At 46.8% G+C, this 12,754-nt stretch overlaps 1 protein-coding gene across 2 annotated transcripts in view; it reads left to right on the top strand.

Annotated features, from left to right (window-relative positions):
• Positions 1 to 610: 610 nt before the first annotated feature.
• The window catches only part of HLF (HLF transcription factor, PAR bZIP family member), a 53,424-nt gene continuing 41,280 nt past the window's right edge, over positions 611 to 12,754 (top strand). Inside the window, exons 1-2 of one of the 2 annotated variants that reach the window (XM_043584014.1) lie at positions 611 to 1,113; positions 3,276 to 3,611. In XM_043584014.1, coding sequence (XP_043439949.1) covers positions 999 to 1,113; positions 3,276 to 3,611 — 451 coding nt within the window. In that variant the 5' untranslated portion in view covers positions 611 to 998. The remainder of the gene's footprint in view (positions 1,114 to 3,275; positions 3,612 to 12,754) is intronic. The other variant, XM_043584015.1, reaches the window with a different exon arrangement.

The following is a 12,754-nucleotide window of genomic DNA, read 5'->3' as shown; positions in this document are numbered from 1 at the left end:
TGGCCAGGAGAAATATTTAAAAGAGTATTTACCTTCCATTTGGTCTAAACCAGTCATTCCCAAACCTGCTGCTCATTGGAACCACCCTGGGGAACTTTAAAAACTAATGATGCCTGGATGTCAGCCCAGAGGTCTGATTTAATTGATCTGGGATGCAGCCTGGACATCTGGCTCTGTGTGTGTGTGTGTGTGTGTGTGTGTCTGTTTAACTTTCCACGTTGTTCTCAGGTTGAAAACTACTGAAAGAAATCCCTCATTTCTCTTCCTAACCTGAAAAAGTTGGGTTCTTAGCCCAGGTGGGTGATCCAGGGATCTGGCACCTGTCTCTTTACTGCAGCTCAGCGCGGCATGGCCTTGGAAAATCCGCGCGCGCGACGACGCTAAACACGTGGCGCCGGGGCGGGCGGGGCGGGCGGGGCAGGCGGGCGGGGCCGCGCATGGCCCCGCCCCTGCACGCCTATCGGCGCGCGGTGCGGACCCTGACGTCACTCTTGTCAGGGCCGCGGCACATGGGCCGCCGGATGCGCTGAGCCCGGCGCTGCGGGGCCGCGGAGCGCGGGGGAGCAGCGACCGCCGGCGCGGGGTGGGGGGGTGGGGTGGGACGGCGCCCAGCCTCGGGTGCTGGCGCGTGGGGGCCGGGCCGGCGCGGTGCCTTCCGCCCTTCTGCAGCTATCTGCATATTTTTTCTTTCTTTTTCGCAATTTTGAATATTTTGCAGGACGAGGGGTTCAAGGCAGGTGAGAGCATCCTGCACGTCGCCCAGGAGCCTGCGGGCACTTGGCGCGCTCTCCGGGTACCGTCTGCACTGGGAACCCGAAAGTTTTTTGTTTTTATTTTCTTATGCAGATGTATTTATAAAGATATAAGTAATTTTTTTCTTGTCTCCACCGCCTTGAAAGCGAGTACTTTTGGCAAAGGACGGAGGAAAAAGCTCAGCAACATTTTGGGGGGCGGTTGGGTTTTTTTCTTTTTAAAGAAAAACATTTGAGTGCATCGCGATGGAGAAAATGTCCCGACCGCTCCCCCTGAATCCCACCTTTATTCCGCCTCCCTACGGCGTGCTCAGGTCCTTGTTGGAGAACCCGCTGAAGCTCCCCCTTCATCACGAAGACGGTGAGCGCTGCCTTCCTGGCTGCCCCGCTCTGGGAAGAAACGACGCTCCCTGGGGTCCCCTTCCTTGGCTGGGCAACCCTGCTGGAGCATCCATACCCTCCCTCCCTGTCTCCTGGCACCCTATCCCTGCTTTGATGAAATTTGAGGAGCCCACCCATCACCCTCCCTCTTCCCCCAAAAGGGGGATCCCCTCACTGAGGAACGTTTAATATAGCGCTGGGACCGACCCAGGCTCGCCGGGTCCCGGTCCCGCGGCGCAGGTGGGAGTCATAACTTGACAGGTCAGTGTTCCCTAGATTGAGGGTCACCCGCACGCAGAGTGAAACCGCCCGCTTAAGGGCAGAGCTGCCCAGTCTGGGGAGGAGAAAACAGGGGGCCTCGTTTTATTTCGGGGGGGGGGGAGGTAGGTGGTCTCGCAGCGTACCTCGGGTATTGGGATCTTGCTACTGTTTGTGTGTTAGTTAGCATCAGGAACTTGCGAGGCGTGAGCCGAGACGCGTGTGTTCCTAGCGAAGGGTAATTCAAAAAGGGGGGTGGGGGCTGGGGCTGGCGGGGGAGGGGGAGTGGTCTCCGGGCGGGAAGCTGTGCACGCCTCCAGCTCTGACACTTTCCCCGTGCACTTTTCCTGGTGGGAGGGGAGAGCGGAGCAGGCTCACGTGTAATCGCGCAGGAGCCTCCTCTGGCTTGAGCCCTTTCTTGGTAAGTCCCAAACCTCCCCAGGCAACCTTGGCTGGAGCGGGAGAGGAGGGGTCGGGCGAGGAGGCGCGGAACTGAGCTGGTGCCGCCAAGGGATTTGTCAGTTGGGCTGATGCGGTTTCATGCCTTAGATATCACAGTTGCAAATGCAAATGGTGCGGCTTCTAGTGTAAAAGTCTTGAAAGATCATTTGGTTACAAAGAGCTTGGGAGTACTCGCATCTTCTCTCCTAGCAGGGGGCAACCTGTTGCATTGCAAGAGTTGAGGGGTTTGGTTCGCCGTCTGCAAAGCAGCTTCCCTCTTAACTCTCCTTTAAGGAGTAGCACTTGGGAGGAAGGTGCTGCCTGCAGTCTTTTGCATCTGTGGGTGTTTTAAGTCAGATTCTCAGGAGATGAGACTAGAGGATTAGAATGGATGGCAGCGGAGGCTGTGTTTCTCTGAGGAAGAAACTCAGAAGCCAGATTCCCTGATCCCAGATTCCACCCGCGCCTGAGTACTAGAATGGGCAAAATCCAGAGCACTGTTTAAAGACGTCCTGGGGTGAGCGGTACTTACAGGTAGGACATAGCAGCATACCTCCCTTATAGGTATGTAACGAGCTTTCCAATAGCTGTTCTTTTGACAGATTGCATACATGTATAATTTTTGTGAATTGAATCGTATTTAAGCCTTTGGGGAAGAGGAGGAAGAAAACACTTAAAAAACAAAAACAAAAGCCTCCTTTTGTAAAATGCAAGGTGCCCCAGCAGCTTTAAAAGCAAACATATGTGGGTTCAGGAAGTTCTGTTTTCTCCTGTGCCAGTGTGAGGCATTGGTCAAGTTCCTTCAAGTCTCAGAGCCTCTATTTCTTCATTATAAATGGGGACAATAGCGATTTGCAGATTTATTGTGAGATTTTTGGACATAATTTATGGAAGGAAGCAGGTATATAGTATGTGCTCAATGCATGGTTTCAGAGGAGGGTGGAGAGTCCCTGCTTTACCAAAATTAGAATCCCTAGCTCACTGGCTAAGTCTGAATGACCTCATATTGTTACTGTAATGAATTTCCTGGAAGAGAAACCATGCCTGGTTATTGGCTGTTCTGTTAAAAATCACAGCAATTGTATGTAACTGCAGGTGTTACTTTGCCACTGTAGATCTGAATTATTTGTCCCCTCCAATAATGTACTGAAAACTGTGTTCCTTTGTTTATATTCTAGATCAGTCTGTAACCCTGTCCCAAGGACTAGTGCTTTCTTTCCAAAGTAAATAGGAAGATGTTGAAAAACAGGCAGAGATCCATGTCCTGTCTGAACTTTTAACTCTAGATCCACAAAAGCCAGCAGCCCGAGAAGATCCCCTGGGTTTGTGAGAACGGTTTGAAGGTGGTGTTTTGTAGCAGAGGCCAGGAGGAGTGATTAAAAAAAAAAAAGCCACGTTTTTTTTTTTCCCTTTGTTAAGTCCAACTTTCCCTCATTTCTGCAGCATTTAGTAAAGATAAAGACAAGGAAAAGAAGCTGGATGATGAGAGTAATAGCCCGACGGTCCCCCAGTCGGCGTTCTTGGGACCCACCTTATGGGACAAAACCCTTCCCTATGACGGAGATACTTTCCAGTTGGAATACATGGACCTGGAGGAGTTTTTGTCAGAAAATGGCATTCCCCCCAGCCCGTCTCAGCATGACCACAGCCCTCACCCTCCTGGGCTGCAGCCGGCTTCCTCTGCCGCCCCCTCCGTCATGGACCTCAGCAGTCGGGCTTCTGCACCCCTTCACCCTGGCATCCCGTCCCCAAACTGTATGCAGAGCCCCATCAGACCAGGTAAATTCTAAAAAGATTCTCCCTTCAGATGGGGAAGAGGGTGCAGGGGAGGGGCGGGATGGGGATGGCAGAAATATCTTCACGATCAGGGAGACTTTGGCTGGCTCTGAAAGAGGAATCTTGTATTTCACCCACAGCCATGATTGTCCCACATCAGTGAGCATCTGTATCTCCGGGAGAGTCGGCTAAATGCAGATTCTATGGACCTCCCCCCCTGGAAGTCCTGATTTTTCAGATCTGGGATGAGGGCGTAGGAATATGTGCTTTGAACCTGGGCAGTTCTGTTGCAATTGATCCACGGGCTGCAGTTTAAGAAACACCAGCCTACAGTTAATGGTTTGGATATGTAGGCACCTCTCTATCTCCTCTCCTTCCCATTCCCCTCTTTCCCAATACATGATATAGGACCTTGATGAATGATGCGGGTAGGCTCTCTCTAAGGCTGTGGTTCACCTATGTTCATTTCTGTCTCGTCTGAAGGGAAAAAAAATGTGAGTTAGGGGTGGGGGCCGATCACTTTTTCATCCTTTTCCTCTTGTGTTCTCATTGAGAAATTGAGTCTACAAGCACCTCTCACTGTAAGTGTGGCTTAGCCTTTCTCAGGGCCAGAACTCTATTATTTCTGTAAACCAGATTGTTCTTACGGATTTTTTTTTTTCATTTTCACCTGTTTGTCATGTCTATCAAAGCCCACAAGGTCAGCTGTAAATGGTGTTGAAATATTACACAGAAACATCACCCAAAATGTCCAGTACTTCAAAACCCATGGCTCGGTGCTCAGACAGAGACACGGTTTGAGGTGGCTCAGCCCTGGCTCTATGCTGTTAGCACTCTGTAGTGAAAAATGAACAGGAAGAAAGACCGTTTCACGTGCACAGGTAACCAGGAACAAAGATTCAGCCAGATAAATTGTCAGGAAGGTCACTGAGCTGAAGGCCTTTGCTGCAGGGGAAGACAGAAAGCAGGACAATGGGGGATTTGTGCTTGAGATCATTCCTGAACTCTGTGTCTTCATCTCGCATAGAATTTCTGTGACATGCAGAGCAAGATTAAAATGGAAGGAAATGATGCAAAGGAGGAAGAAAACACCCCTGCCTTGAAATATTAGTATTGGATTTAACATCTTTCTGTGTTGGCCCCCTGCTCTGAAACCTACTTTGAATGATAACTCAAAGCCACTGGCTAGAATGGAATTAAGTCTTAACTTCTGACCACTCCAGGAGCTTGCAGAAGCTTGGGAACACATTCCTTGATGTGACCCCAAGCCCTAGTTTCCTGGAATGGACAGTGCCATGGTTATGTTTCTTTCCAGGAACAGATAGTGAGTGAAATAACGTTTAAACCAGGGAGAAGGGGCTGGAGCCCCAGTGAGAAGGCGCCCTGTATCTCAGTCACTCTACTCTATAGAATGAGATTTAACTACTTTGTAGCTTTAGAAAGTGATATTACCTCTCAAGGCTTCAGTTTCCCTTCCCTTTGAAGGATATAATTTTTATTTGATTGGGTTAGTGTGAAAATTATATATAATATACATAAATAGTCAAATGATTACTAATAGTTGTCGCTGTTATTATCTGTGTCAATTTTTATCATTGATTTCAACCCTGTCTTCTGAAATACTTTCTTAAGATACTTAGGAACAGTTGATAACCCTCCTCCCTTCTGGAGAGAAATAACAAGAGATTTTGACCGATAATTATTGGATTGGTGTGTTGCAGCCTTAACACTTATACTCAATTGATAAGTATTTCTCCATCCCCTGCCAAATACAAGATGTGTGCCATGTTAGAAGTATTGTATTTTTTCCGAAAAGGCATGTGAACAGTGGGTCCCCAAATCTTGGTTCCTACTGACAATCAAGAATTAAGGTTTGAAGTTTGGAGCCTTTCTTAGAAGTCATTTGTCAGAGCTTGTTAGAATCGGTAATTAATCAGTGACTCAAAAACTTGGGATGCCCCAATCAGATTTGTAATCCACAACAAAGGGCTTCTGAGTTTCCACAGAAATCATTTTGTCAGGTGACAGGGGAAAGGTACCAGGATCCAAGGGGGAACTGGAATCTAGAAATAAGTTCTTCATTTAAATGTGTTTTTGTTGTTGTTATTGTTTTGTTTTTTGTTTTTTGGGTTTTTTTTTTTTTGGTAACAGAAACATACTTCAAAATAATCTTTTTTGAACTAGAAACTCAGTGATACTCCTAACAAGAAGGGAAAAAAGCTAAAGGTCTTCTTCAAATACCAAGTATAGAGACAATGACACTCTGCTGTAACAACTTGTACAGGGTTGGTCATTATAAAGATTATGTGCAAAATAAAAATCTAAGGGATGTGGACTTGATGGATGGTATGTCACCAACAAAACTGAAAAGGAAGACAGTTCTTGGTTTTTCCATGTAATCACAGTAGTGACCAGAGTAGACATGCCAAGTGGATCTTGAGGAAAGGGAGTCCTCAGAAGGCAAGAGCACAGGTGTAGCCTTGAGCATTCTGGGAATTATATTACTTCAGTCTAGACCAAGATTTCCCAACCTTGGCACTGGTGACGTTTCAGGTAAGTCTTTGCCATGGGCCAGTGTCCTGTGCGTTGTTGCATGTTCCGCAGCATCCTTGGCTCCCGTCCCTTAGATGCCAGTCACACGCCACCCCCCCCACCCCCAGTCACTGCTACATGTCCCCTGGGACACCCCTGTTGAGAACTTTCAATTGGGGCAGCAAATTGGTGTAGTTATCCTGGGCACAACTCAACATCCTGTCACATACACCCGGATGCTTTTTGCCTCCTGTAACACTTACTGGCAAAACTTTTGAGAAGGTCAGGAGGCATTAGGTTGCCAAGAAGAAATATCATGTTAATAAAGCATAGTTCTACGCTGTTAGTTGATAAAGCTGTGACGTCCAGCGAATCAGGAGGTAATTACAAAACAATTTTATTGAACATTTGCTTTCTGTATTTGCTCAGCATGCATCTTTGAGTTATGCTCAGTAGCACTGTGTCATTAGGGCCACCTGTCTGGTTGAAAGGAAATTAAGCCATGAGCTGACAACTACTGCATTTCTAGGTCTACCCCAAGTGTCTTGGAACGGCAAGGTGAGCTTTCTTATGAATTCTCTTACTGTTCACCATGACTGCCCCCTGACCCCCTTTCCTGCTTTGTGCACTTGTCCTTGTTCCTCTGTCTGATCAAACAATAAATCAAATATCCAAAGAAATACAGTTTCCCTGAAGTAACTCAGGAATCTGTTGGAGCCTCCTGTGGCTATGGGGTGATGGCTAAGCCTTCTGGTTGACATCTTGATGAAGGCAGAGTGCTGGTTGCTGGATGCTGTAGCCACCTGCACAGGCTCCTCTGTCATCTGAAGGGCAGCATCCCAGATGGTCTGGTCCCAGGTCAGCCGAGATGGCAGGAGTCATCCTGACCGCTTTGCTGTTTGCCTTTCAGATGCTATCAGAGATGGTACCCAGGAGTGTTCTCCTGGAGGTATGTCCTGGGTACTGGAAATATAAGAATCTGTTTGCCCTGAGAATTGAGCGATTGCTTTAAGGACAGCAGTCCCTTTAGGGAAAGTCATCTGTAGCAGACAAAGGCAGAGTTATTTTTAAATCACATGCTTGTAAAGCCAGATTTGAAATCGTTTCCTCTGGTGGTTTTTCTTTGAATAGCTTGGGGGTGTCCTACCACTGTTAGACCCATATTCGGCTGAGAATTAAGAAGGCTGTCTTTCTAGTTCTGAGCACAGAGACCGGGTCATGATGAAGGCTGACAGAGTGAAGTGAAAATCTTTCTATGTGGTGGTGTGTAGGAAGAGGAAGGCGTAAGCGGGTGGTATAAGCCGAGTGGGGAGATGGGGGAGAACCCATCATACCTTTGCAAGATGGAATTTGTGTTCTGTTTCTGCTGACCTTCCTTTGTGCTAAGGATTTGGCACAGAAGGAACCTGCTGGCCCTGGGATCTGGGTAATGACAGAGGGGAGTTCTGTGCTGGTGGTTCTGGGATTATGGGAGGTCCTGCCCAGGCAACAGGATTCTCTTGCTTTTCTCAGCATCATGAGAAGGAGCTTCAGTTTCTCCCTCCCCGTGAGGGCATGTGGTTCTGTGTTTTCCCACCCAGCACATTGGTAGGTCTGTAGGTTGGGAGCATCGTGATTGATAGTTGCTGTGCACTGTGCCTCAAGTATCTTGGAAGTGTTTTACATTCATTGGGATCAAGGACATCATCAAGGGGAGAGAGTCCAGCTTTCTTTGGAGGCAGGCAGATTTTTTTTTCTGTTTCTTGTTAGAGTTTATCTTCCCCCCCCCACACCCTATAGAGGACAGACTTGCCCTATTTTGCTGGGTTTGACCTGTTGTGACATTCCCAGGATAGTGTTCTAGTCTCCTGGCAAGAGGTATTTTCAGATAGGTATGGAAAGCTGGGTGGCAGTTCAGAGCATAAGCCCTGGACCTCAGGGGGCTTGGGTTCACGTCCTGGACCCACACTGGCCTGCTATGCAACATAGTGTTAATTTCCCTACCTCTTTAAGCCTCAGTTTATGTGTCTTTGGAATGGAGATGATAGACCCCTCGGGGTTTTTGCGGTTAAATGAGGTAACGCCTGACAAAGTTTGACACCGTGTATGGCACATGAATACTCAGTGCCTGGAGCTGTTGTTCTGATGTCAGTGGCATGGGAGCGAGGAGAGAACTCAACTGGATTCCCAACCCCTGTTCTCCGTTTAGGGATTTGTTTCATCCAGTCCCCTTCTCTCTGCAAAAATAGGACATGCATTTTTTTTTTTTTTTTCTCCAGCATGCCTAATCCTTATTCTGTGTAGCCTGCTTGACTTTTCTCCTTCATTCTGGGTTAGGACAAGTGACTTCCTGGTGTTAACCCAGCAGCATCGCTTCTGGGTTAGCAGCTCCTGGTCTGCCAGTATGGAAACAGCCACTCACTCCGTGCCCAAGGCCCCCCCCCCCCCCCCGCCCCAGCTCTCGTGTGAACCCTGACAACCCTGGCCACCTGCCTGCGTGACCGTGTGCTTCAGGCACGTGGCTGTGCCCCGTCGAGCTTGCCCAACTCTGGGTGGTGTGCTGGCTTGCTTCCATCCCCCACCCCAATCCTTGCTTCTCCTCCCAGGCAAACTATGGCAAGTGCCAGCAAGAAATTGTAATCCCGACCCTGGCAGGAGAAAGCTGAGCTCTGTAGGGCAGTTCATATGCAGGAAGCCAGCTCGGTCCAGCATTGTAGCCAGACCCCAGACTCGGCCCTCTCTCCTGCCTGCCTGCCCAGCAGCCCTGTCTTCTCTGCACCGCCCTGGCGGGCGGATTCCTGTAGGCCAGCTCCTGCCAAGGGTCTTGGCACAGTCTTCTGAGTTGAGCACTGTGCCTACCAGACTAGAAAAATAGCAATATGAAGACAGAACTAGGTAGGGGAGAAAGAGAGGGGTGGGGAAGGTGGGAAGAGAAAAGCATTGATAACATCCTGATGTAGAAAGCCGGAGGATGAAAAGATTTATTAGGTTTCTCTGGAACCCTCTTCTGCAACCGGACTAATTTAATTACTCTTACCCAAGAGCCTTTTTTTTTTTTTTTTTTTTAATGTCTCAGCAGTGAAAATGGAGGGAAGAGGGAAAGTAGCAGGGGAAGTAGTAAGATTAAAAAAAAAAATTGGGAAAAAAACATGAGAGGGACAGGGAGATACATTGGATTCTGTCTACATTGGATTCTGTAATGGAAATGGTTGAGAATATTGTTCATGTATTATATTTGATATTATCCCAGCAAATGTCTTGACCTGAAGCCATGAAACCATTGTTTTGGAATAAACTTAATTTTCCTTAAGCCCTGGGTGCTCACCAGCTTACTGTTCACAGCATCCGTGAGAATGCCCAATGTTTGGGACCACTCTCTACCGGCAATATAGCAAAGTTTTAGAGCTTAAGATCCAATAAACAAACAAACCTGGGTGTAAATCCTGACTGCCCTGCTTGCTTGTGGTCTCAGGCAGATCACTGAAATGATTTCCCATCTGGAACTTTGAAATAATCTCTGGATTGGCCTCATGGGACCGTGGAAGGTCCTGTGAGCCAGTGTGTATAGAGTACTCGGCACAGTGCTTTGCACACAGTAAGTGCTCAATAACAGCTGCTGTGTGTGGCATTCTCATTACCATCTGATCTCCTTTCTCAGAGGAGGACCTAGCGTTTGTCTCCAAGCAGGTCTGTATACGCTTCCTTTCCTAGCCCATTAAGGCCTCTGGTCAAGGCATTTGAATCTCTCCTCTGCTTTTCTGCCTAGTCTTGCTTACCCCACTTAGCCTCTGAGTTTTAGGTAACCGGGGGTAGCTAAACTGTAACCTGTATGCATTCCTCCTTGCTCATGAGGTGAAAACTGAAACAAACAAAATGCAGTTCAAATAAGTTCCTGATTAGAAGGTTTCTCAGTGACATATTTGCAAGTAAAATCCATCAGTTGATGTTACTATTGAATTTTTAATAACAGGCATTAAGTAATTATACTTGAAGACAATATAATGACCTCAGGGGTAAAGAAGCTGTAAGGCACGTCGTTATGTTGCGGGAGGAGGAGAGAGGTCTAGTTCATCCCCTTGCTCACAGGCAATACTTTGCATAAGCATTCCAGAGTAATATTTCCTCTTTCCCCAAATGGTCCCATACTGGATAAATCCTTACTCTTCCTGCGCCTTCATTTTCTCATCTGTAGGGTAGCATCTTTCTTGGGCTTACGTGAGCTTTCTAAAGCTAATGTGCACAAAGGGTCCACTGTGGCACCATAGGTCAGCTCTGTTACTTTCCCCTTTTCTCTGATTTGAAGGTTAGGGAGCAACAGAGGAATTTTTAGGAGCAGTGTGGATGGTTCCCAGAAATAGCATCGCAGCTTTCAGTCTGTGGTGTGCCCTGGGGAAGACAGACAAGGGTACCACTTGGCTTCTGGCCTCAAAGAGATGGCAATTTAGTAGGGAAGTTAGAGGTTTTAGGTAAAAGGGTGAGTGACAGGACAGTGTAGCATGTCCTTGGTGCCAAATGATGGGGACCGAGAGGCCCCCAATATCTGCTCAAAAGAGGAGATGGAAGAGTAATCAGGAAAATGAGTAAAGTGTTTAAAAATGAATAAGGGAGCAGGGCAGACACTGTGAAGGGCCAGACCTCACAGGAAGCAGCCAGCCCCCGGGGCAGGAGCGTCTGAGGTACCTCTTCTTGGAAGACGTGGAGCCTGTGTTGGGCCTGGGAATGAGAGGTGTGGAGAGCCGGAGTGGTGAGTGGGCAGCCGGTGCGCGGAGTTGTAGAGGCAGGAACGTCTGCGGGGTGTTTAGGGAACAAGGTGTAGATCCAGTTTAGCTGGTACGGGAAATTCATATGAAGGAGTCGGGGAGAAGAGCCTGGAGGGGCAGGTGCCAGGCAGGCTGGCAGCTTCAGGAGTGCTGGGCTGAGGAGCTTGAACTTTATCCAGGAGGCAGTGGGGAGCCATTGAAGGTTTGCGAGGAGGGAAGTGGCATGTGGACATTTCCAGTTGGGTTCAAGGTTGGATTTGAAACATTTTTAGATACTTCACAATAGTTTCCTCTGGCAAACCGGGACTTCCTTATTATTATTATTTTGAAAATAAATACTCTCCCTTGAACATCAAACAGCTTTTCTAAACACAATGTTCTAATGATCTAGGGAAAGTAATTCAAAAACAAAGGGTTTAGGTTTCACTTATAAAGCCCATCATTTTGGGCTTTATGGTTTTAGTGACTGGGGGAAACACTCTTTGGCAAGGACATAGTTTGAGGGATTTGAATGGTTCAGAATTTAAAAGTCCAAAAGCAGGCCTGGTCTCACAGGAGTAGAAAAATAGATTTTAATAAACCCAACCCATTAACATTCATCACTTTTAAATGCCTCTGTTATAAGCTTACTAGGTTTGCAAACAAGTGTATTGAACTGATTTCTGAGTGTGTTTTGTTTATTGTTGTTGCTGTTATGTGTGTATATATGCATGTGAGAAAAAGAAAGAAAACATTGATGCCTCAGTGATACAAATAGTACTTGATTATAAGTTTACCTGCAGCAGTAATATCAAGCTAAAAATACTTAGCTAAGTTTCTGGCCAACTTATTAATTTTACTCCTGAGAGACAAAGGGATCATTATTACAGTTTTGCATTCTTGAGTCCTGACCTTGTATTTGTGGCTTCCTTCTTTCCTGAAACCGGTATTAATTGCACATCATGCTTAGGTACGGTGGATATGAGGTGTGCGTGTGTGTGTGTTACTGAGAATGCTGCTAGAGTAAAGGGACTTTGTGTGTGTTATAGGAACAGGGTTTGGGGGATGGGATGGGGACACCAAATGGCACATGTGTGAAGTGACTCGCCCAAATACCCCCGAAGGGTACTCTGGTATCAGGCCAAGATTGCAGAAAACTGGAGGAGTTGCCCTAACCCAAACCAGTTCACTTGAAAAAAAAAAAAAAAAAAGAAAAAGAAAAAGCAGAAGAGTCAATGTGTGCAATTCCACCTCCAGCTATGTACAGTAGACAATTACAGGACTGTTGGCAGAATTGAGTGTCTGTTGGGGGAAAACCATACAGTACTTGTTTCTCTTAAATTGGCTTCTGGTGGATACATACTCTGTGACTGAAGGTGGAAATTCCTAAAATGTTTGTTTTCCTTCTCTTCTGACTTTTACAAATATCATTGCTGTCTCAACTCCCTACCCATCCAGCTCATAATGAGAATCCAGTCTCACTTTCTTTCCTGAAAAATCAGACAGTTCCCCTGTTCCTCAAGGTTCCTAAAAGTTTTGGTTTTAGTAGTGTAGTCTGGGATTTTTTTTTTCATTAATGATTTTTGGAAGAATGCTTTGGAATTTGGGGTCTTATAATGAGAGATGGCTTTGTGGCTAATTAAACCTCTTTCCCTCTCAAATCTTGCCTGGGAGACCGTAGATTCCTAAAAACAATGAGTGCATGCTACAGAAAGATGCTCCAGGGAGCTACAACACTAAATCATCTGTGACAAAATGTTCTCTTAGAATGTGGGATTGCATAAATGGATCAGCAAAAATAAGTGCTTTGGCAGAAAAATCCTTGAGTGGGGAAGAGCAATGCTTTCTTTTCTAATTAGCTCTGGGTTTAACCGTCTGATTTGATGTGTTTGCTGT

The sequence above is a fragment of the Prionailurus bengalensis genome, chromosome E1 (assembly GCF_016509475.1).
Source record: "Prionailurus bengalensis isolate Pbe53 chromosome E1, Fcat_Pben_1.1_paternal_pri, whole genome shotgun sequence".
Lineage (NCBI taxonomy): Eukaryota > Metazoa > Chordata > Mammalia > Carnivora > Felidae > Prionailurus > Prionailurus bengalensis.
The sequence above is the reverse complement of the archived record's forward strand: the minus strand, read 5'-3'. Positions and strand labels throughout refer to the sequence as shown.